Raw genomic sequence first — 26225 nt, 5'->3', positions numbered from 1 at the left:
CTTTTTCACTTTTACTTAAATAAAGAGGTCAAGTTGATACTTCAACTTTTACCAGAGTGTTTATAAACTGCAGTATCTCTACTTCTACTTAAGTAACAAATGTGTGAACTTTTGACACCACTGACCAAGACAGAACATCTCAAGGATAAATCCTGGAATTCAACAAACTTAACAAAAAAACAAAGGGTCAAACAAAGGGCCCATCAGCCAGGTCAGTTTAGCTCTTCCGTATCCAGAAATTCGGCTAACATTAAATCTTGTTGTCTATAAGCAGGCTCCAAATATGGACGTCCCTCTTTAATGTGTCTTGCCATTTCCTGTTGTCTATGCTGTAATCCTCTTGGTTCCACATGAGATGCTTGTATGTTGGCTTTCTGAGCCATGGGGGATAAAGGGACCGGTACAAAACTATGATAAACAACCAGTGGAGAAGTTAAAACTTCTAATTTGGGTGCTTGAGGAACACCACCATCCGGTTGTTGTACTGGCAGCTGGATATAGCCTCCTGTCGCAGGATCAAGGAAAGTTTTTGTCTTGACTTGAACTGGCAGGTCAACAAAGAAGTATTGCCCTGAGTCTGGATCCTGAAGGAGCTTTCGTTGGGTTATAGGGAGAGACTGTGTAAGAACAGCATGGTCCATGCTAGACTGACAAGAAAACTGACCTGTGTGGTTAGACTGTCTGTATAGAGGTGTTCTATTAGTGTTGTATGCATCAGTACTTTGGCTTCTTCTTAGGGGTAGGCCTTTGTTTGGCTTTTCTTTGGCTCTGCCTCTCTGTTGAATATCATGCTTGATTGAGTTTTCAATATGCAGAGTCCTTGGTTCAAGTCTCTCACTGATTGGCAGATTTGTGCTAAACCTATGCTCTTCTTGGCTTCCCAGGTATCTATCAATACTCTGTGATCGATTGAAAGGCCTTTTTGACATAGGCCTCTCACTGACATGAACTTTGTACACCGGCACATTACTAATGATGCTGTCAGTATTATAATCCTTACAATCTGGCTTTTCTTTGGCATAACTGTCAGTGGTGTGAATTTGTCTTTCTGATGTTAGATTGGTTGGTTCAGATGCTCTTTGGTAATTGCCTTCCTTGGAATCCTGTCTCTGTCTCCAGCTCTTGTGGTTTGTTTCTACTTCATTTTGATTGTGGTTGGCTGAATGGCATTCATCCTGAACATGGCTGTCGTTGCTATGGTGTTTTGCAGTATGGTTATTGTCATAATTTTTTTTTTTATTATTACTGCATGTTTTGGCACTGCCACTGTTTTTCTGCTCTGATTTATTATTCCTCATATCTTCTGCCCTGTGTTTTCCGCTGCTTTGAGATAATTTTTGCGTCAACCTCTGGGACTCATCCTTTTTCATCCTTCTGTTTGTAAGTTTAATCGCTTTTTGAACTGCTTTTTCAGATTTTGGTAAGACTTTTGGAGGTTTGGGTAGCCCATTTTGGCCATTATTGCTTCTAGAAATAAATACTGGTTCAATAACATCCTTTGTCTTTTTTCTTTCCATAAAAACTTTAGAATTTTCAGCTGAGTCATCAGTTGGTTCAGCAGTGCTAGCTTGTAAGCCCTTTCTGCCTTCAGATGAAGGGTTCACCATACAAAACCTTTCTTCTTGTTGTGGGATGAATGAACAGCCTTCATTTTGAATATTTGAGGATGCAAGCAAATACGTTGGTGATTCCCCTGCTGATATCTCTTTCACTTTAAAGACGTCGACTGTAGTAATGCTGATATTGTTGGTAGAAAGGTCATTTGAGACTGAGGGCACTCGGTTTTCATTTTCCTGTTGTAACTGTTTGTCAAAATCTAATCCATTTGACATTGATGGCTGTTGTTTTTTATTTGTCTGATGTAACTGTTTGTCAAAATCTAATCCATTTGACCTTGCTGGGCTGTCCATAAAGGGTAGCTCTTGTTGCGATTTGGTAGACTTTAACGGCTGCTTAAGGCTACTTAGCTTGTATTCCTGACCACTTAAAAAACAGCATTCCACCCCTGTTTCTCTCAAATTATTTGGCGATACAGTCTGTCCTGGTTCATTAACCTGCTTAACCTCTGTTGGTGAGTTTCCCAAAAAGTAGAAGTCTAAACCATTCTCTGCGGTTGTATTTAGTGTACTTTCCATGGTAAAGTAGCAGGATTTTGGTGACATGCTAGCTTGATCATGTTGGCTCTTTACAACTCTAACATCTTTTTTCAGCAGAAAAGGTGACACAATGTTTCTAGGGATTTTACCAAGTTCTTCTGCATCTGTATATATATCTTCATTAGTTAATTTAAAATGTTCATGTTGTGTTTTTTTTTTCTTGTTTATATTGTCATTTTGCTCAGTAATACTGTCTGGTTTTAAAGAGGCTTTTCTTTCCGACTCGTACATTTCCTGAGGTTTAGCATGACCTTCAGATGTGGCTTCTATTTTCAGACTTGTGTTTATCATTAACTTGTTCCCCAACCCAAACGTAAACATATCTGTTTCTGAACTTTGTTTTAAACTGGTATATTTCACCTCATCTTGCCATTCTTTATCAAATGTTTCATGCTGGGAAAGTAGAGCTTTGTTAACATCCCCACTTACATTAATTTCAGGACCTGTGCTGATTCTAGATAATTGCTCTTCACTGCTTCCAAAATTTGGATTCCCTTTTTCCCTTCTGCCCACTTTTTTGGTTCTTGGTGCAACAAGAGGAGCATCAATCCATTCTTCATCCCTTTCATTTGTCAAGTATTTCTCCCTGTTGTTACACACATATCCTGCTGTTTCTGGTAATTTTGTCTCTCTATGATAATTATCTAAGTTTTTTATCATGCCTTCACCTTTAATGTTTAAGATTAAACTTTGCTTATTACCCTCTGTGTCAATGTCCGGCACTGCTTCCTTATTACCTAATCTGTCTTTCTCAGGTGGTCCAGGTAGTGTTGTATTTTTTTTCAAGTCACCAAATCTTTGTTTAAGGTTTTTCTCCTTGTGTGGAAAAGTACTGTCATTCTTTTTTTCAGTTGGTTTAAACATACAGTTTTTATGGTCTTTTCTACCTTCCTGTGACCAAGTTTCACCACTTTTTTCAATAAAGTTGTCTCCAGCTGTTGTAATTTCACCCTGCTCTGTAAATTTACATCTATTTTCTCGCTCTGCTCTAACCTCCTCAAGTTCCTCGCAGTCATAATTTAGAATTGCCTTTATCGCAATTAAATTTCTGTTTTGGTTCACAAAGACATCCTGCTTGCCGTGCTCCTTCGCAACAAATATGTTTTTCTTTGTTGACCCGTTTCCTCTCACAGATAGCATACCTTTCTTTATATTTCGAAGCTTCCTAGAAATTAAATTGTTTTTAGCCTTTGCGTCTTTCTCTATTCTAAAAATCTCTAGTCTGCTCCTCATGTTCTCAAGCTTGCAATCATTAAGGTGTGCTCTTTCCAGCTCTTTTAAAGCCTGAAAATCATTAGAAATATACTCACTATTTCTTAAACGTGCTATTGACTCCATTTCTTCATCTGTCTCCATTTTTGCTTTCATTTTCAGATAGGTTTCCTTGTAGTTTGCTCGCTCATTGCTTGTCAGTGATTGTTTTTCATGTTTGATAAAATCGTTCAGTCTAGATGAAAATACCTGTTTATGTTTCCCCTGTTCCTGGGCAGATTCACATTCTTCAGTTTGTAAATCTAGTTTTGCAATTAGCAAATCATCTTTAGAAACCTTGTCAGCATGCATTTGCTGCTTACCTACAGACAAGCAAAGCAGTGCATCTGACTTAGAAAAATGTCTCTTTGGCACTGGTGGAGGTTCTTTGTGTACATTGCATTTACCAACCGGTATTACATGACATGGTTCATTTTTCAATAAAGCATAGTTGTTTCCTGTTACCAAACTATCCACTCTACTTTCAGAGGCTAGTTTGAAAGCTCTCTGGTCAATTTCTTTCTGTCTCAATATACTGGCATCTGGTATATGGTTGCTGTTGCTATCTAAAAGGTTTGCTGATTGAGCTATATTTCCAGCCATACTGATGGCTTCCTTTGCATCTTTGATCACATTTGTTCTACAAATGGTTTGGTCACCTGTTTTGTCTTCTTTGGGAGCCAGCTGAACTGCAACTTCTTTATTATGTTTCAAAACCCATAGAGTTTTGGCATTAGTCTCTGTGTCCCCCCCAGATGATAGCTGCCCTATCTTAAGTGTTTGGGGTGAAATTACCGGCATATAATCTGTATCAACCTTTAAAGGAATTGAGGACAACCGTGTGTTTGTTGACAGTGCATTGGAACAGAGTTCTCTTTTTCTCCCATTATTCAATATATTAGTATCAGCAAGAGCGTTGTTACTCTGAGGACCTGAAGGATTATTTAGATCACTGTTAACATGATTTGTTTTCTCGTACATAGTGGGGGATGAATAGTTTAGCTTTCTTGGGAGTGGACTTTGACAATTTTTTGGGATATTTAGTGGTAAAATGCGGCTGTCCTCACCATGATAGATATTACCAGCTTCACATTTACCTTGCAGTACATTTTCTACCAAATAATCCTCTGATACGGGCTTGTCACTGTTATGTGTTGTAATACTGACATGTGATGGGGATACAATATGTTCCAAAACAGGACTAACTGTCAGCCCATCTTTTAAAATTGCAGGTGTACTTAAGCCAGAGCCACTGCCCTCAGAAAGAGGGTGATTTGTGTTATCTGATGGTAAAGTTTGGTAGCCACCTTCAATAAGCTCAAGAGTTTTGAATTTCTTTGGGCTGTATTGACTCTTCACCCTCTTCCTGTTGTCTTTCAATTTAAAAAGGATACTAGATGCAAGTGATTTGTAAGTTTCCCGCTTGACCTGAGGTTCAGGAGTTACTTTGGCCTCAGAGTTAGTACTGCCCAGTAAGTCACAGACAGAGGGTGAGAGAACTGTTTGAAGGGTTTCTGTAGGCTCTCCGGAAGGAATGATAGGAGTCATCAGGTGAGAGATGCTAAATGGTGTAGAAGCCAAAGAGCTTACTTCTTGAATTGTCTTAACTTCTGCAGATTCAACTTCTTCATCCATTGGTTTTGAATTTCTCTCTTGAGTTGGTTTTCCAAGTTGATTTGCCGCAACCATATTTTTTGCTCTGCATCCAGTGCGCCTCCAAGGGGCAGCATTTTTATCCCCTCCATCTGAAAGGCACCTCTTCTCAGTTAGAGTTGCAGCAGGTTTAGGCAGGGCCTTTGATGGAGGAGGAGTTGTAGTGGGTTTAGGAACTTTGGCTGCAGAGCAAACAAAAGTTACTTTCTGACATGACTGTAACTCATTTTTATTCAGAATCTGAGTTGTGTGTAATCCAGTCACCTCCTTGTAAGAGGGTATGTTGTACCATTTAGAAACATTGTCAGCAGAGAGAATATCAGTGACTGTATTGTCTTTTCCAAAGGGGTACCGGTTAAAATCTGTCCATGATTCAAAAGGACTAAACTCACTGTGAAGGAAAAAGTTTTTGATGTTGAGTTTTCTCAGCTTATCCGTAGATTTAACATTTTTAATCTTTGTCAGTTTCCTAGATGGAATCTTGACATCCTTTTCATTAGAAGAACCATCACTGGATTGATCAAGCTGATTGTTATTGTAGTATCTATTTGATAGACAGGTGTGATAATCAGAGGAAAATTCTGAAAGCTCTTGTTCTATGCTTCGAAGTGTCGATTTATCCCATGCTTCATCATTTGAGTCAACCATACCTCCAGTTCTTTCCTCTGCAGTATGCAGAACTTTGAGAAAGGATGACATGTGGGATATGTTTTCCTGTTGGTGTTGTTTCCAGTGCTGAGGATTGATTTTATCAGATTGATGTTGCCCTGCTTTTTTAGATTTTCTATGCACATTTGTTTTAAAGGGCTCCCCTGCCAAAGGCTTAAAGCAGCTGTATGGCGAGTATCCCCACAAAAAATCATGATTGTACACTGCTTCATCACCAACACAGAGACTACGGAATGCCCTGTCAGTCAGGGTGCTGACCTCTCGATCTGTCTCATCCATTAATAGGTCAGTGAAACCATTGGGGAAACGATGGTGAAGCATGCTTCCCATCCGATGGTTTATGTGTCGCTTTTCAAGGGAGCTCATGTTATCAGCAATTTCGTTAGTATTTTTCATTACATGTCTTGTGCCCTCTGTTGCTGCTGCAGCTAACTTGATCCTTTCCTCCAGCTTACTTCAACATCAGTGAACTCCTTGGATTTGTCTTTTCACCTACAAAGAGAGCAGAAGAGTCAGTGTCAACATCAGTAAACCTCTAAGCCTTACAGTGTAAGCAGCTGGAACATAAAAAATTAACATGATTAACCTATAATAATAGACATTTGACATATACATTTGAGCTTGCCAGCTCTCCTTGTAAGTAAAGACAATCAAAGGTCCTTTGTCCTTCTTCCCAGGTTATTTGGTAAGTGTTTGGGTGTCTAAAGGTTACCATGGTGGCACTTCATGGCAGTGGCCAAGAATAGCTCTTGACAATGTAAATAACAATTTCACAGAATATGCAGCTTAAAATGCTACAAACCAGACATCAAAGTTGCATCTATGATTGCAAATGCTTGCTGGAGCTACGGTCAAAAAATGTTTAAAATACAGACATTCTTGACCGTTTAAAAAGCTGACAGATGTAAACATAACTGGATCCCTTACCAAGCAAGGCTTGAGGAAGAGATGCGCGAGACAGAGAAAGCAAGGCTGCAGAGGGGGGCTAACTGCAAGGGTAAGCAGAAATCCTCATACACCGCCGCTTCCACCGATTCTGCTCTCCAACCTCCGCTCATTGGATAACAAAATGGATAATATCCGACTCAAACTCTATTCAAAAAAGGTGATATGTAACTGCTGTGTCATCAGCAATATTGGGCAATGCTATTAACCTGCAGGGGCTAACGCTATACCGAGCTGATAGAAACAAAGAGCTCTGCGGTAAGACTCGAGGTGGCGGGCTTTGTCTTTACATCATCAACAGCTGGTGCAACAATGCTAGATCGGTCACCAGCTTCTGTTCTCCAGACATCAAGTTTCTGACTGTTAAATGGAGACCGTTCTATCTACCCATAGAGTTTAGTATGGTTAGCATTACTCCTTTTTACGTGCCCCTTAGTGCTAATACAAAAGTGGCTATGTGGACTTTGCAACTCGGGGTGAAAACACTTGAGACCTGCGGGACTGGGCGGGTGTACAAGGAGTGTGCAGATCAGTTGGGTGCTGTCCTCACAGACATTTTTACCACCTTGCTGGACCGAACCGTAGTGCAGGCATGCTTCAAGTCTGCCACTATCATTCCAGTCCCAAAGAAGCCTCAGCTCACCTCACTCAACGATTATCGTCCTGTCGCACAGACTCCAATCATGATGAAGTGCTTCGAAAGGCTGGTTAAAGAACACATGGTCTCCAGTCTGCCGCCAACATTTGACCCATTTTAGTTCGCCTACGACGTAACTGCCATCTCTGCTCTCCACCTGAGCCTGGTAAACCTGGAGAGAAGAAAACCCACATTCGGATGCTCTTACTGGACTTAAGTTCAGCTTCCAACACCATCAACCCACAGCATCTGATGAGCAAACTGGAACAACTGCTAGACTTCCTCACAGACAGACCTCAGTCAGTACGGGTTAGACAGAACGACTCCGATGTCATCACCCTAAGTACAGGCTCCCCTCAGGGCTGTGTCCTGAGCGCCCTGCTGTTCACCGTGATGACAGATGTCTGCGTCCCCAGGTTCACCACCGACCACATTGTGAAGTTTGCAGACGACACCACAGTGGTGGGCCTCATCAGAGACAACAATGACCTGGACTACAGAGAGGAGGTGGAGCAGCTGGTGATCTGGTGCAGAGATAACAGCCTGATCCTGAACGTGGAGAAGACGAAGGGGATCATCATTGACATCAGGAAGAACCAGCCTCTATTGCTCACCAACAGCTCAGCTGCAGACCTGTAACTAGCTGTAGTAACTAGCTCAGCTGTAGTGCTGTAACTGCTGTAACTAATCATGCCCCACCCATCCTCACCACCTTCTACAGAAGCACCGTAGAGTTTTCTGACCAGCTGTCTCACTATGTGGTGTGGAGGCTGCAGCATCTCAGTCTGGAAGACGGTGAGCAAAGTGGTGAGAACAGCAGAGAGGATCACTGGGGCACCTCTTCCCTCCATTAAAGACATTTCATCCCAGCGCTGCATGTCTTGGGCCTCTAACATTATAAATGACCCCTCACACCCCCAACATATATATATATATATATATATATATATATATATATATATATATATATATATATATATATATATATATATATATATATATATATATATATATATATATATATATATATATATATATATATTTATTTATTTATTATATATAAAATGTTAGAACTTTAAATTTACGGTCATATGTTTATATTACTGCTTTTATATATTTTTTCCTATTTTTCAAGGCTGCACAAAAAAAATTTAATTCTCCAGAGAACTGTTCTAAACTGAATTTCTTTTTGTTTTACGCTTGTGTAAACAAAATGAAAAATCTGGCAAAAAAAAAAGAAAGGTTTTAAGGGGTCATTGAAAGATTATATAGGGTATTTTGTGTTGGTCCTTAAGGTCTCTGAATAGGGTGTGTAACATTGGTTGGGCTGCAAATGGCATATTTGCTGTTCTATACTCCCTAATGCAAGCCTGGTTAAAAGCCCTAGAATGAAAGGACAGGTTTTCTTCCTTTTATGGTATGAATATATTTAGATGAACTGTGCGCTGATTGGTTGGTTTACAATGAGCGAAGCCGCTGAGCAAAGACGCATCTTAGCAACAAAGCACTCCCTCACTGAAACATTGAAATTGTTGATATGGTTGGGTGACCAGACGTCCTCTTTTTCCTGGACATGTCCAAGTTTTCATACCTAAAAAAAAAAAGGCCGGGGGGAATTTCAAAATCGTCCGAGATTTTGGTCAACTACAGTGCAGCACGTAGTCTAAATACACCGGGTACTCAGCCGATCCAAGCCTTCAGGTCCGAGGCTGGTCCGGGAACCCCAGCGGATGGGGGCAGGGGACGGTGCGACTGAACCTGACCCAGTGACAGCATGTTTTCCCCCCACCTGCCTTACTGTGCTTCCCCCCACCAGCCCACTAAGGCAGTCCCAACCCTTGGGGACTCATTCTTGCAGTCATGGACAGAGCTTCCGAAGATTGCTAGATACTTTAATGGGTTTTCCTTTCTCCAAACTGGCGAATTCCTCAGGAAATTGCTTTTGCTGACAATATTTAACTATGGCCAATTCAGCCTTGTCCAAAGCTTCCACCATGAGTGGCTTGGTCACAGTATATTTTCTGAAGTTTTTCATCTCCTCTTTTATGGAGGACTCTGTTTGCTCTCCAATGAGGTCAGACTTTGCCAGGGACAGATGTAACTGTCTCTACTTCGCTACACAGGACAGAAGCCAGTTCTTTATTTTCAGAATCCATGCAACAGATCTCTTTAAACGTATCCAGGAGGAAAAATACTGGATCAGGCAAGACAGAGGCTCTTCTTCTGTATGTATGGGTTTAACCACTGATATTCTCTTTACCTCAGGATCTTCAGGTGACAGCACACTGATATTTTGTGGACTGACAGGCCACTCACTCAGAGGCTGCAGCAAGAACTGATGTCCTGACAACCATGCAGGATGTTTGATCAATGCATCAGCTTTCACTAGCCTGGAGGCTATGTGTGCTGGGTTACTAGCACCGTCCACATATCTCCATTGTTTGGCATCAGATACCTTGAGAATTTGTGAGCCTATGTTGGACATAAATACTTTATAGCGTGAGGTCTCATTTTTAATGTACTTTTTAATGTACTCCTTTTGGAGCTCCCTTCTCCACAGTACATCCATACCGCTTGCCATAGTTGCAGCTCTTAGCCCCATCCTAGGGATGGTTACAGAGTTAAGAGAAGCAACTCAAGATTTTCCCATTACAAACGTACAATGCATTTCAGAATTCTTGTTCTTCAACACCAAGTAAGTAACTGCTCCGTATCTATCCTCACTGGCGTCACAGAAATGGTGCAGCTGTGCTGTCTGGGTCTTTCCAAAATTGATGGGTTTGAGACACCAACTGACCTCAAATTTGCCCAACAAATGGAGCTGTTTTAGTAATTTCAACCAGCTCTTCAAGACTGACTCGTGTTAAGTCTCATCCCATCCTAATGCTATCCTGCAGAGGTCTCTCAGGATTTCCTGTGCTGTCAAAGTCCCTGGGCTCAGCATTCCAAGAGGATCATAAATGGAAGCAATGGTTGAAAGTATTTCTCTTCTGGTAAGTGGTCTATCCTTAAGCTTCACCTTGAACCTAAATGAGTCACTTTCAATAGATCTTTCAACTGGCAGATAATCCAACTCCAGGTCCAACTTCTCCATGCTCTGTGACTCACAGGGATTATTTTAAGTACATTTAGTACATTTGGTCTATTGCTCATCCAGACTCAATGTCGGCTATTTTCACAACAGCTTCCTTTCTGAAGCGAGTCACAACTCCAATCAGAGAGCTCGTAAGATTAGGGCCTTGGAGCAGTTGAGCATTCAGTGATGTTCCTTTTGTGGGATGGTAAACTCCATGGTTTGGAATATATCAAATCTTTCCATCAGCGCAATCTAACTCCTTCCCTGGAAACTTCTCAGCATAGCCTTTGATCAGAAGCTCCTTTATAAAAGTGTTATAATCGTTGTAAAAAGTTTCTGCAACCTCTGTTTAAGCAATTAGCTGTCACCACATGTGTCAACACAGCAACTACGCCCACGTGATACATAGACATGCACACCTATCATTATGGCTCCTACACTAGGATTATTCTTATTCTCCTTTATTAAAGGCACACTATGCAACATTTTTCAGTTAATTAATGTGTTCCATAACGTTTTGGATGATTAAATGAGTCATTTCAGGTTGAACAAAGGTATTCTCGCTCGCCCTGGTGGTCTGTAGGGGAAATACCATACTTGCAATTGCAGGAGCCCTCGGCCCGCACCCACAGGCTCAGAAGTCTTGCGAGAGTCGGTCTTGCTTTACGGCGAGAACTGCTACACCCCCCAGTTAAAAGCATGCTCATTGCTAGCACAGTGGTGATCTTTTTGCAGTTATCATGGCGGAACCAGCATGAAAACAGCGAAAGCCCATGTCGGAGCAGGCAAGAAAGAGGAAAAGGGCTCTGGACAGAGAGAGGAGTCGTACACGGGTGAACATCGGGCAAGCTTTTTCCGAATGGCGAGAGCTAAAATAAAAAGAAGGCTGCAAGGCTGACGCGGACCTCGCGTTTCTACTGATGCGATTGTAAGTAACATTGGAATGGTTTCTCTCTCTCTCTCTGTGTGCATGTTCATACTTTCACTGTGTTAGTCATTCGTTGCGTTCACCTGTCTGCTAAGCTCAAAACAACCGCGCCTGGCTTGACAGAGAAACCAGGAGAACAGCTGTGCATATTTACGACAGTGCACTTTTACTTTCGCCCTCTGGGGGGAGCCTCACTGGAAAATCAACACCGGTTGCATAGTATACCTTTAATGGGGAGAAATATGCTGCTCTTGCTTTAGAAAGGGTCACCTTATACAGCCGTAAAGAACTCTGTTTAAATAATCCTTAAGGTTATTAAAAAGTGGCCAGAGGACAGGATTGTGAGGAAATACTGTTTCTTCACATTCTATGCCATATGTCAGCACAAGATCCAAACTATGAAGATGAAAATGTGTTGGACTATTCACATGATGAACAAAGCCAATAGAATCTAAGATAGCATTAAAGGCTGCTCTTAAGCTATCACCTTCAATGTCAGCATGGGTGTTAAAATCCCCCTCTATGATGACCCTGTCAGTATTTAATACCAAATCAGAAAGGAACTCTGAAAACACATCTAAAAATTTAGAATAAGGACCGGGTGGACGATACAAAGTTACAAAAAGAAGTTTTCTTGCTTTCCAATTTGGATGAGGAAAATTAAGGGTTAAATGTTCAAAAGAGTCATAAGTATTAAATGCCGTTGAAGTAATCAGCAAGCCAGACTGAAAGATTGTTGGTACTCCTCCTCTGCCCAGAACTTCTGGGTATGTGAAAATTTAGACGGCTTGAAGGAGTTGCCTTATTTATGCTCACATAATCAATCCTCTTGCTGCAGCCAAAATATGTGCATACAAATGGAAACAATACATTAGTTGCAGCTTTTGGCTGTGATGCCTACCCTTTCAACAGCCAGAACTCTTCCAGCAAACATACATGGAAAGCAGTCTGTATTGTGCGATCAGATGAGAGATCGAGCATGCTTTCCTTCAGCTCTGATGAAAGGTGATGCGCGGTGAAAAAGGTGCAAGGTTGGGGTATCCAATCTCACTTTTCCGGTGTGTCATCATTTGGGGAATACTTACTGAAACATTCAATGAGGCTCCTGAGGTGAGAGGCAATAATTTGTTTGATAGTTTGAATGGTTATTTTGTAACTTAACATAAAGTCATCCAGCTCCGTGAACACAACGCCTCCCCCATCCACTTACGCAGCCTACTGCTCCAACTTTCTCTAAACTGCTGTGACTTAATTAGAGAGAAAAGGTACTTCTATGTTTGAAACTTTTACAGACAGATGGAAGCTGCTTATTTTTTCAAAAATGCTGGCGAAATATGCAAGGCTCGCACCCAAAATTGGGTCTGTCAGGAAACTGTCAGGCACTTCCAAGAGCCTTGTTAAAACTTTGCAATGAGAAAGCCACCTAACCTCTGAAAGAAGTGCTTCATAGTCTGATCCTATTTCATGACAGTTTGGCAAAAATTCTGCTTTGCACTGATTGGCATTTAATAAAATGAACAATGTTAACAATTAACAATATTAATCTTGTATGAAGAAAATCAAAATGCTCTGGCCCTTGACACATATTGGCAGGTGCATCTCTGTGGATTATTTAGTGCAGAAATTTCATATTGGTGGCTATCTCCAAAACACAGGCCCTCAAACCTTTTCTTGCCCCATGTATAGGTCCATCTCGATCACTGCACACAGATACAAAGCTTTTCCATTTATTCATTTATTTTCCCAGCCACCTCCAACACCATGCTGATTCGCTGACCACAATCTCCCACACAAAGAGCAGAATATAATACAAATGCATCGATTAAGTAAATTTTGAGGATTTAATGACCCTTACTTGTAAAGTGTTTAGGTAGCCAAATAGTAAAGTTTAAATTCTTTCATTTTAGACTGTCTGGGATCTATTTCTGCAGCCGTCGCTCCAGCTATGTAACAGCCGGCAGCAGAGAGAGAGAGAGAGAGAAAGAGAGAGAGAGAGATCAAGTTAGGGCCAAGTGAAACTACTTTTGTGCAATAAAAAGCCTGTTCTCCAATCTCTTGTTATTTATATTTTCATATTTTTCCAAAAATGTGGTCAGGACTCCAAGGCTGGGAATGACTGCTCTTGGATATAACTACACCCTCCCCTTTTCAGATGGCTACTGGAAAAGAAAGCTGTTGTCACCATGGTAACAGTCCAAGCTCTGGAAGACAAAAACAATTAACAGCACCCAAGGCCTAGATAAAGGTGTTTTCTCAGAATAACACACTGCATAAAAACAGCAAAAAATCAAATTCATATAAGTCCTCATATTAGGCTAATTAATAATTTTAAAAAATGTATACCGCTCTTTGATATAAGAATTATAAAAAGTCACATCCGCTCAAGAAGATGGACCTCAATTCCTTTTCCCCTGTTGCCAAGCTTAAACTAATTTGAAAAAATAATTTGAAACTTGAATGTTAGAAAGCACACTTAAAAGAAATGCTATCAGAGTTACCACATAAATTCCCAAAGTGCAATGTCCTTTTTTTGTTTTGTACAGTGTCGTGTCTGGCAATGTGGCAATAAAAATTATTGTCTTGATGCCAAAAACAGCTAGCCTCGTGAGACCATCCTGATCTCGCAAGCTTTCAAGATTTTACTCGCTAATCAGTCTGGAGACTCTCCGTTGAAGAACATTTGGAGCCGTTCACCAAACGAACGTCCAATCAGCGTTAGCTTTGAGGCTGGTTGAGGTGTGACTCAACGAGAAGCGCGACAGTTCAGTCTAAAGAACATGGCGGCTTCAGCCGATGAAACTAGCATTAGCGTGGCTATCGAGCAAGTTTTATCGGAATTACAGAGTATTTCTTCACTGAAAGAAGAGCAAAACACTGCTCTGGAGGCTTTTCTCAGAGAAAAAAATGTTTTTGCTCTTCTCCCGACTGGTTTCGGCAAGAGTTTGATCTATCAATTGGCTCCTCTTCTTCGTCGCTCTGTTACGTCATATGCTTCGTTGATCTGATTGGTTTATTTGGCCTGTCTATCACCAACATAGGCCAATCAGCTAACCAGTATTTTCGCCCCTTCCCAAAATTATTTCTACAGAAGGTTTACATATTGATATGTGGAGGAAATCCATCTGGCAAAGTCCGGTTAAAAATGAGCCCCACAGATATCACTTTCACAAGTGGAGCAGTAGGGATATTGCCATAATGTTCCGCTTGTTTCATGCATATAATTTGCTTTATTATAATTTTGCACTGAGTTTTACAGATTATATGGAAACTCCAATGTAAGTAGAACAGAAGAGGAAAAACAGAAAAAAAGGAGAAAAGATGAAAGAAAGAGGAAATAAAAGGGAGGTAATAAAAAATTTTCAGTCTGCTTCATCACCTGCAAACAGATGTAAAAAAAAAAACAGCACAACCAACAGACATGGTGCGAGACATACAATAAAGTAATATCTAGATACTATCGCTGAAGTAGTATTATTTATTGAAGAAAAGAATATGGGCTTTCTGTATGGAAGTGAATCCCTGAGTACCTGGAACTTAACACCTGTAGTTGTTTGTGAGAGTGCACTTGTACATGTAAAGTTTATCCAAAGTGAAAATGCTCAATAGTGGTTGTGGAGAAGCGAAGAGGCACTAAATCAGAGCACTGAGTCCAGCTCTGGGAAACCCAAAGCCCCCAACGCCCAAAGGGACCCAAGACCGGCCGGCCGGGGCCTGGATGGGACGGAGAAGCCGCCACAAATGAGCCAGTAGCCACCCGGGCATCCACCCCCAAACCCCGGGCTCCACCAGCGCACCGGCCAGCCCAGGCACCAGCCAGCGGAGGGAGAGCAGGACGGGGGGAATGGGCTTCACAACTGGCGAAGACTTGAGATGTTCTTGGGAGAGGGAGCAGTTCAGACCCCAACCTGGGAGAGAAAAAAACCCAAAAAACTAATTCTCACTCATTCAATCACACCTTCCCACCCTAGTGCCCCCACTCACACCACACAGAGAAAAAAAAAAACAGCAACACGGATGGGGCTGGGTATTGTTCAAAAATTTTCGGTTCCGGTGCCAATACCGATACCTTCACTTCGATACCGGTTCCTGAACGATACTTTTTTCGATACCAGTTTTATAAAAATCAATTGGAATAAAAAGAAAATTACACAACATAAAAAGTACAAATCTGGAGTTTTATTTTAAGCTCTGATTTTTCCATTTACATTTTTCCTCTTACATAAAAAAAAAAAATCAGTGTCTAATATTCACTGTTACATTGTGAGGAACTTTTTACTTAGCAGTTTTCCTTTAGAAAAATTACCATGTCTGACAAACAAGCCCGTTGAATGGGATCCTACTGACAGCGCACCGCTGGTATGTGGGGGTCTGAGCGGCTCCGACAGAAATATTGGAAGGCAGGATGAACTGACTGCACTGATTAAGTTTTCAGGTGGATTTTCCCACTTAAAAACATAATAAACCTACTTTATCCCCACTGATCACAGCAAATATAGCTGCAAGGCAGAGAAAGGATAGAGTAGTAGCGGTAGAGTAGCGCGGTGGGCGGGGGTTTTCGACCGCGCAGCCAGAGCAGCAAAGCTGCTTCAGCCGCGCGTCAGAAGCTGGTACATGCAGCAAAAAAGGAAGCAGCAGACGCGATTTTGCTGCTCTTACTGCGTACAGTTTGAAAGCAGCATGATTCACTCCGCTCTGGCTTTGCTCCGCCCATGGGCTGCTGAGAGCGCCGGCTGCGGTCCACTCTTCTTGCAGTCAAACACCGAGCAACTTTCTGCTCTTAAATTGTTTCCGTGCACGTGAAGCCGCACTTTTGACCTGGAGGATATTTTAAAGGGGTTCCACGACGCTCGCAACAAGTTCACAACAGATACACATGAACCCTGGCTGTAGGCGTGACCACCTGTGTATTGTTCCTGGATGACGCAATCACGTTAAGTGTTACAGCCAATCACCGAAACTTGATACCGAAAGACGAGGCATGTTTCGATACTCGGTAGAACCCAAGCATTTTGGTCGGTACCATAAAAGAACATGTCCCGCACAGCCCACCCAACAAGAGCTCCCCCACCCCCCCTAAATAATTCCCCCAGCCACTGCATGCCCCTCCCTCCAACCTTCTTTGGGGAGAGCAGAAGTGACAGCCCCGCCATCAGCAGGCCACCCCCCCGCAGCAGCCCCCCACCAAGACCACGGACCAGGCACTTCACTCTTCCTCTAGGCCCCAGACTCCGGGTGGCAGCCAGGGAACAGGAGTGTGAGAAGACCATGACCATGACCAGGTGTAATTAAAACTGGGACTACCAAAAGGGGGTGTCCAGCACAGTCCACCTCCCCTCTGGGAGACAGGCAGTGCCAGCGCACCCTCCCAATCGACAACCCTCAATGTCTAAGTTCGAGAGGGAATGGGGGGAGACAACTGTGGTGAGGCCCATGAAATAAGCCCCCCCAGGTGGCCTTGACCCCAACGCCCCCAGACAACGCCCTACATAGATGTGTGTTGTGAAAATGTTGTAGATGTAAATGCAAAATAAAATTGGGGTCCATCCCAGACAAAGCCCCCACCAGGCAAGAGCACGGACCAGTACCGAGCCAGGGAGCCAGACCCGAAGCCATTCTAAAATCGTCATCCCTCCACCACCACCCCTGCCCGCCCACCGGAGATGTAATCCCTCCCCTACATTAACATTCAAACCTCTTACCACACAAGCGACAAAAGACATCCAGGCTGAGATCATTCCCACTCCCCTTTCCTCCCTTTCCCCGACGAGAAGAGTACAAACCCCTGAAGCATCTGTCATAAGGTGTTAATGTCTATGCCCCCCCCCCCCCGGCCCAACAGGGTCCGAGGCCTCCCAGCACACCAAAGGCCGCGGCAGGGCTGGACAGTCGAGCGTACACCGGCCCAGACCCGGAGCAGCATTCCGCACAGATTCCGAACCCCCAACGCCCCTCCAGCACACCCACCCGAGGGCAACGTGCCCCAGGGACCCCAGACCCACCCAGCAGCAGCACAGCTACCAGGCCAGCAGCCCACGTCCGCCACAACAGAACCCCCCCGAGAGCACCACAAGCGGCCGCTGTAGGATGCCCCGTGGCATCCCAAGCCCCACCCCAAAGGGGGTAAAATACCCCGGGGTCAGACCCGCCAGGCACCCCACTCCGAGCGCCCCCCCGAGCCTTCCAGGACCCAAGAACCCCAAAACTAGCCCCCGCGCCCTGTAGGATGCGCCCCACAGCTCCCCACTACACCAAGAGATAGAGCCGATGAAGGGAGCCCAGAGACATCAGTCTGATGGGGATGCAGATGCTGTCTCAAGATTAATATGACCCAACAACAGATCTCTATACTGATGATGCTGAGTTTATCCTTACTTTTCCAATTCATGAGGATAGTTTTCTTTGCGATACATAATGCAATGAAGGCCATGCAAACTGATTTTTTTTTCCAGAGAGCTTCCCTCAAAGTCACCCAGCAAGCAAAACTGAAGGGGAAAGTGAGATTTTACAACCCAGGCACAGTGATAAGTGCTTATATACATTTACCCAGAACATCTGAACCGCTGACATAACCATAACGCGTGAATATAATTATCAAGTTGATAGCCTGTGCACAGATAATAGATTGTGCAAGACCCATCTTGAAAAATCTTAGACCTGTATAGTGCACTCTGGAGGATTTTCTGTTGTATTAATTGTAAATTGGGGTTTCCAGTCATGTTAAAAGTTCTTAGAAATATCTGAGACCAGATGTTTTGTTCAAGGTTGGCTGATAAATCCTCCTCCCAATTAGTAATAGGAAGAGATATTGTATCACCCAGTTTAGTCAGTGTCCTGTATAACTTAGACAGTAGTTTTGGGGGGTTTAAATCTTGGAACTCTGATATATTAGTTGGAATTTCTAAACTTCCATCAATATGCTTAAATTTGTTTCTAATTATAGCTTTAATTTGCTCATATTCTAAGAATTTATTTTTGTTAATGCCATATTGCAAATTTAATTAAGCAAATGTGATAAACTCCGTACCTTCAAATAAATGATCCAGATAGTTAATACCTTTATTCTTCCAGTACGGAAAGTTTCTCATATTATTGTTTTGTCAGGGTTGTTCCAGATGGGTGTAGGACTGCACAGGATAATTCCCACCATGCTGTCAGGGAAGAGCTGATGTTAATATTGTCTAATATTGTCTTCTTTCTTAAAAAGCTCTGTCCACCTCGTGTCCACCCCTACTCATCAGCACGTTCTCACCAACTATGCAGCTGGAGGTGCGCACAGTTGATCTGAGTGCCACACGCAGAAGAGAGACAGGACAAACGTTTGGATTCTTTAGCTGTTGTAAACAAAATAATGTAACAGAGCATCTGTAACAGAGTACATGCAGTTAATTACTACTTAAGAAACATAATATAACATAACATAACTTCTTTAAACACATAAAGTTAATTAAAAAGATGAATGCAGAAGCAACAAAGATACAAAAAAATATTATAAAAATGGCCCCATAGTCATCCTTCTAAATCGTCTAATTAAAAAAGACAGATTCTCTACGGCTGCATCTGTTAATTGAGGATGTTTAGTTTTAATAGGAACCAATGTTTTTATCCTTTAAAGTAATACAGCAAGTTTTTTTTTTCTGTTTCACTTTAAAATATCTGTTTTATCTAATATAGCATGTATACATTTGTGTTCTTTTACAAGTCTTGTTACAACCCTACAGGCAAATGATGTGCATTAATACTGCTGCCTAAACAGATGAACTGTGCAGGTCAAAAACTCACCCAAATGCAGCCCCTACATCAGCTTTCGATAATTCTACAAAAAATGCCGCCTAGAATGCTACAAACTATGCATACTATGTACCTATGGCCACCTGTGCCTGCTGGGGCTAAAGTCCTCAAGTGTTTTTTCTGGAGTCGTAAATAAAGCCAGCCTTGACTACTTAAAAAGCTTCGGAGTGCTTGGAGCAAAAAAGGTGTGCAAGGCTGTGGAAGCGTGGCTGCAGAGGCAGGCTAATAGCGAAGCTAAGAGTGAATCCCCACAGACCGCTACTCCCTTCACTCCTGCCCTCCTACGTCTGCTTTTGTCTAGACAAAAAAAAATTATCATCTTCAACTCAAACTTTCTTCAAAGGAGATCAGTAACTGCTGCACTATCATCCTGACGAGTAATGGCTTAACTCATCCATACCGGATTTGCCGTTAGCCTGGAAGGGCTCACAATATTTCTAACCGGAAATCTAAACTCAGCGATAAGAGCCAGGGAGAGGGCCGTGTGTTCATATCAACAACAACTGTAGTAATTAGTGTTGCGCCAAAGCCATTTTTGGCCCCGAAACTCCATACCTGGCTGTGCAGTATCAGCCGATTACCGATACCATTCCAGTGCCATCTGTTTGAAATTGATGTGTGTGTGTGTGTGTGTACAGTATATATGAAGAACTGAATATTACTTGGATGTAAAATAATTGTCATCATGGCTTTGTCAAGCTGCTGCAGCATTTGTGAAGCAGGAAAAAGACTATTACAAAGTGAATCCAGTAGAACTTTTTATTGCCTACCTCGAATGGGTGACAATAGTTGAAAAATCATTTGCCTATCAAAATGGTATCGGTGCCCTATTTGTTATGATATCAATACCACAATTTTAGTGCTGTATCCGGGTCCCGCCTGATACTGGTATTAGTATTGGTGCAACACTAGTTGTAATAATGCTAAATTGATCACATTTGAGTCCAGCGCTGGGACACCCTAAGTCCCAGACGCCCAAAGGGACCCCAAGATCCAAAGCACCAAGGAGGGGCCAGCCCAGGAAATCAGACTCCCACCAAGGGAGGAGGAGAAACAGCCCCAAGGAATGCAAAAAATGCATGGTCATGGTCTTTTCACACCCCTGTTCCCCGGCTGCCACCCGGAATCTGGGGCCTGGAGGAAGCGCAAAGTGCCTGGTCCGTGGTCTTGGCAGGGGGCTGCTGCATAGGGGTGGCCTGCCAATGCTGGAGCCCCCTCGAGCCGCGAGGAAGAGTCCGCAGGCTCAGCCGGACCCAAGGGATAAGCCTCCAGGAATGTGTCAGTAGCCACCTGGGCATCACCACATTGTGAAGTTTGCAGACTACACTGTAGTGGTGGGCCTCATCAGAGACGACAACAACCAGGACTACATAGAGGAAGTTAAGCCGCTGATGGGCTGGTGTAGAGACGACAGCCTGATCCTGAATGTGGAGAAGCTGGACACTCTACACACTACACACTTTATTGCTCATCACCTTCCTTGAACTCTAAAGCCCATCAAGTTCCTCTGCTGTAGCATCAGACTGACCTAAAACTCTTCTGAGAACGGACCTGGTGAGACGGACGCCCCCAAGCCACCAGGATGCCGGAGCCCCCAGGAGCTGGGGGGACAAGTCTGCGGGCTCAGCCGGCAGCCAGCCACCCTGAAGTGAATCTGGCCCTGGGCCCCAGGGATCTGAGGCCCCAGGGGCGCCCTACCCCCCGGCAGGAGCCCCAGCCAGGCCCCGGCCAGCCAGGGCCTGCGGAGAAGCCTTCAGGAATGAGCCAGTAGCCACCTGGGCATCCAACCCCAAACCCTGAGCTCCACCAGTGCACCGGCGAGCCCAGGCACCAGCCAGCGGAGGGAGAGCAGGATCGGGGGAATGAGCTCCCTACTGGGCTAAGACTTGAGAGGTGCTTGGGAGAGGGAGCAGTTCAGACCCCAACCTGGGAGAATAAAAAAAAAAAAACTCAGTTTTTCAGGCTTCTGCTCTCAAGACTTAGTTTTGGACTATTGACTGCACACCTTTCTAACTGCCTAGAGAGTTCATTGTTGTTACCATCACTGCTGTATATGCCTCCCCAGCATATACAAAAGAGGCCATAAGGTTTCTCTACAGGGAGGTTGTTTTCATCATTGCTGGAGATTTTAAACATGCCAATTTAACCAAAATGTTGTTGACATTGCAACTCGGGGACAGAACACTCTAGATTTAGCCTACTTTAACATAAAAGATGCATTCAGAGCAGCCCCCTGCCCCCACCTCGGCTCGTCAGACCACCTAATTCTTATTTTTTTAAAATTAGGTGGCCATCTAATCAGAAAAAAACCTAAAGTGAAGTAGGTAAGGGTGTGGACTGAGGGTGCTGTGGATGCATTCCAGGACTGTGCTGAATGCTCTGGCTGGAATATGTTCAAACCAACAGCTACCTAGAGTATGACAACAAGATATTGATGAGTAAGCACCACAAAGAACATCATAACCAGGGCCACCCAATAACCCTGGATGACTGGGGAGGTTCGAAAATGGCTAAAAGGGGAGAGGGGGCACATTGGCCGCTCCAGTTTGCCTATCATAGGAGCCGCTCCACTGAGAACGCCATCTCCTCTACTCTTCACCTGACCCTAGCACACCTGGTGAACTGGACTTCAGTTCAACTTTCAGCACCATCACTCCACAGCATCTGTTGGGAAAACTGGAAGGTCTTCTATACAGCCCTTTGCAATTGACTGCTAGACTTCCTCACCAAAAGACCCCAGTTTGTCCGGGTTGAACAGAACATCTCAGACAGGTCAAACAGGCCCCCCTCAAGGCTACATCCTGAGCCTCCTTCTGTTCACTCTGATGACACACGACTGCAACCCCATGTTCAGCACAATCACATTGTGAAGTTTGCAGACTACACTGCAGTGGTGGGCCTCATCAGAGACGACAACAACCAGGACTACATAGAGGAAGTTAAGCCGCTGATGGGCTGGTGTAGAGACGACAGCCTGATCCTAAATGTGGAGAAGCTGGACACTCTACACACTTGATTGCTCATCACCTTCCTCAAACTCTAAAGCCCATCAGGTTCCTCTGCTGTAGCATCAGACTGACCTAAAACTCTTCAGAGAACGGAACCCCTGGTGACGGACCCACAATGAGCTGAGGCCGAACCGCACGTCTCCCTCTTTTTCCCCACTTCCTTCCTGGAGAGGAAGATGTTTCAAAATAAAACCCACCCCCTTCTCTATTAGATGCTTTAATGAGGTGCTACACTTGGGTGAAAGACAGGCAGATAGGAGAAACTTGAATACATGCTGATGTTTAATATGTGCTGGTTTAAAGGTTGAAATTAGTGCAAGTGATATTTCTTTCTTCTTTTCTTTCTATCCAGCTTTCCTTCTCTTTCTGCTTTAAGGTTAGTCTATAGAGAACTTTCATCATATGAAAAGGGGGGTTACACACACACACACACACACACACACACAACCATACCCCCCCCCCCCCCCCCCCCCACACACACACACACACAGCCCTGCTTCTGCCGCTTGGTTGAACAAACTTCTGCTGCTGTTATTAATGCATTTTTAACCATTTATCTTTTAAGCTGAAAGTATTTCTGTTGTTTTAATTGCACTGTTGTTATTATCATATCTGCTGCTATTCCAAATGGACATTATTGAATGTATTAACATCTGGCCTATCTTAGACAATCACAAAAGCCAGTTAAACGGACTATTAGAATTTTAGTCTTTTTCTTTCATATAATCACTTAGTCTACCTCGTGTTTATTTTCTAATATTGTGCGAGGTGCTTTGCATAGATGTTAGATTTATTTAATCATAAATTATTAAAATAAAGACGTCATTGTTTAACTTGCAGTTGTTTGTGATTCATATACGAATGGTTTATCACTCAGGCCAGATCTACCCTCTTTTGGTAATAGTTTGAATAACCTGAGAGGAGATGAAAGGCATAAAGCATGGTAAGTAAGCAAATTAGAGCTACAATTATTCAACTAAGAACACTAAATTGATTTCACCTCCGATTTTGAATAAGTTAAACAATTAACTACAACTCCAGTTCTAGTTAATCATTTATTCATTATCTGCAGTATATCATTTTGCACAATAGCAATAAGCTGCTCATTAACTGTTTGAAAAGCTGTATGCATCGAAATCATTTTGTATACACAGAGTGTATACAAAATGACAAATACATTTGTTTAAGTCCATTGTACCATAAAATTATAAATTCTAATAAATGGCGACATTAATAGATCAAAGTGAAAATTCCAGTGATGCGATCTTTGTCACCGTCTTGGTTTTGTTATGTTTTCTTTTTAGTACTCAGTTTTACTTTGCTCCATGTTTTCTAGTTTTAGTGGTTTAATTCTTATTTAGTTTTGTTTTCTGGTTATTTTTCAATCACGGTCACAGTCCTGGTTCTGTTATGTTTTCTTTTGAGTATTCAGTTTTACTTTGCTCAATGTTTTCTAGTTTTAGTGTTTTTGAATTCTTTTTTTGTTGTATTTTCTGGTTATTTTCAGTTTCCAGGTTTTTATTTTTTGTACTCTGCTGCCCTCTTGTGTTCTCCGTTTCCCTAGCTGGTTTCTCGTCTAACTTCCTACAACTCCATCTCTCTGAGTCCTCCTCCTGGTGATCGTTTCCCCCCTGATGTCTCAATAGTTTCTGGTTCGTTTGACTGTGTTTTCATATTTTTGATCTTTGGATTCCTGCTTAGTTTCTGGTTTGTTTGGACTTTTTTCATGTTTGTATTTTTGGATTCTTGGATTCCTGCCTCAGCTGTTTAATCTGTTAACATTTCATTAAACCAATAAGACACTCACCTCTGCCTCCCTGACTCTGCATTTGGGTCCTCAAACCACCACCAAATCCTGACAATCTTCTATTTTTCCTCAAATAGAAAACTTTTTAACCTATCTGTCTGTATGATTTAATAGAAGTGACTCGAAAAAAGTTTCTGAATCTGACTCAACTTTCACATATTACATCTTTGTCAAACACACTTAAACTAATAAACTTAGCAGTTGCCACTGCCTTTAAGCCATAATGCTATTTTTCATTATAAGTTACTTCTGAATTCAAAAGTCTCCTTTAAAGCTTTTTTAACTAGCCTTGTATTGATGACCTTTATATTCACATCATATGGTGGCTTGGACCAAGCTTAAACTATGTAGGCAGCAGACAAGCACCTCAGAGCATGTGCATAGCTATTTTGAGCTGTTCTTCAAGTTGCTTGCACCAACTATATTGCAGTTGGCTTTAGGAGGATTTTTTTACCTGTGTATTGGTGAATAAATTCAACATTTTACATAAGCCTGGTTCTTATGTAATTTGTACACTCTTGGAGCAAATACAGTTCTCCTTTTGCAGATGGATGGAATCTGCAAACTTAGAATGCAGACTGTTCAAATGCATGCCAATTATGTTAAATCAATTACAAATCACAGTAAATATCTGCAACAGTGTACTACCTAGCCTGAGTTCTCAGAATAGTTCAATAACCTATTTATACCGCCTGACCTGAGAGCCTGTCACAACATAACACTACACTTCTCACCCACCCGTCTACCATATCCCTAAAGAATATTTTTTACTGTGTCAAAAAATAAACTTTCCATTAGTCAGTGGATCTGACTGTTAGAGTACAAAAAACCCCCCGAAAAATTCGAGAGCAAAAATGATGGCTTGTTCCATGAAAAGTGGGAGGAAAAATCCCAGCTTAACTAATCTTGCCGACTTAGAACAGATGCTCAAATCTTTAAAGCTTTTCCTCATTATGGGGCAGTAAAATCATTCTTATGTTATTAATTCAAAGAGAGCTTCTGAAAAAGCAATGCGGGCAGATAGTCTCACAGTCTGAAACATCCAGCAGTTGAAGTTGGTATGTTTTGGTGGTTTGCCAGGCCACAGAAGTGTTAGGAAATCATCTCTGCTAAATCTTAGCAAGGTCTGAGCTAACAATCTAAACTGTGTATTGAAACAGAAGTTGTTTTTTTTTAAACTAAAAACTAAAACTTCAACAAAAGGATTACAATTGGGTATTATCTCTTAGCAGCCTCTCTTAGCATCTCTTAGCTATTATCTCTTAGCAGCCTCTAGCTTTCCATGGCTCTGAGAAAAAGAAGTTTATCAACAGTCTTTTGTTAAATAAGTACTATTCTTTTAATTCAATGATATAACAATTGATTCTATAGAAATAACTCTCTTATTTGAAAAGTTTTTCTTGATAAAAATCAAACATAGGTTCATTCTAACTAGCTGATAGCCTTGCACCGCTCCAGAGAATTTCTTTACATTTTTAAAGAACTCAGAGAAATACAATTAATGACACCATTATTGATAACAACTATAAAACTATGCAGAATATGCCATAGTTTAATTACCAAATTAAATTCTCAAGAACTTATTGACTTCACTGTATCTGATTAAATATTTTGGCCCACCTGGACTACTTGGTGGCCAACAAACTAATAGTTCTCATACCTGAAGATCAGTTAGCAACCCTGGTACTTTCCCAGCAATTGCTCATATGTTTATATGCCAGAAACAAAGTAAAACTTGTAAAATAAAGTAAAAAAAACTGTGAAATAAAATGAGAGCAATTATCAAGTTATTATTCAGTTTTCGGTAAATGTTTCATAATCAGTGAAAAGAACATGGCACCATGTTTTCAGTAGTAAGAAAAATTTTGCATAAGTATTTATATAGTTGAACGGAATGGTGACTAGAATATTTTTTTGATGTTCATTCTTCATTCTTCAAATAATGACATCGTGGAGCTGTTTTACCTTGGTGTTGGGTGTATCACGATCCAAACAAGTCCGAATGTTCTACACAGACCACTGTAAAGTTAAGAACCAATCCCGGGAGTTAAATCCAGCAATCCAGAACAGCACCTGTAAAAATATTGCAGTTAGTAGTGATTGATACTGTGTTGAAAAAAAAGCTTTTGAAAATAGGAGAAAAAATCTAAACAAAAAACTTACGCCAGCCAAGCAGCTTCTGAATCAATGTTCACATACACTAGGGTGGCTGCTTTGCTCCGCCTGTGCTAACAAAATACCAAAATAGACACACAAATCAGTGTGGCCAAACTGAGCAGCAACGCTGCCCTTGATACCTCTCATTGG

General features: G+C 42.1%; 2 protein-coding genes across 2 annotated transcripts; one reads left to right on the top strand and one right to left on the bottom strand.

The window, feature by feature from the left end:
- Positions 1 to 212: 212 nt before the first annotated feature.
- On the bottom strand, positions 213 to 26225 carry LOC119793261. The gene is made up of 4 exons (XM_038300344.1): positions 26082 to 26225; positions 25884 to 25991; positions 5325 to 6221; positions 213 to 5242 (listed from the first exon to the last, which is right to left on the bottom strand). The coding sequence occupies exons 3-4, from the start codon at positions 5350 to 5352 to the stop codon at positions 213 to 215; spliced, it is 5058 nt and encodes a 1685-aa protein (XP_038156272.1). The 5' UTR covers positions 5353 to 6221; positions 25884 to 25991; positions 26082 to 26225.
- Positions 16347 to 17537, top strand: LOC119793260 (extensin-like). Its single transcript, XM_038300343.1, has 2 exons — positions 16347 to 16596; positions 17155 to 17537. Exons 1-2 carry the CDS (start codon positions 16347 to 16349, stop codon positions 17535 to 17537), a joined length of 633 nt encoding a protein of 210 aa, XP_038156271.1.

Source organism: Cyprinodon tularosa, unplaced genomic scaffold (genome assembly GCF_016077235.1).
Source record: "Cyprinodon tularosa strain WSP-4 unplaced genomic scaffold, ASM1607723v1 ctg448, whole genome shotgun sequence".
NCBI classification, from domain to species: domain Eukaryota; kingdom Metazoa; phylum Chordata; class Actinopteri; order Cyprinodontiformes; family Cyprinodontidae; genus Cyprinodon; species Cyprinodon tularosa.
The sequence above is the reverse complement of the archived record's forward strand: the minus strand, read 5'-3'. Positions and strand labels throughout refer to the sequence as shown.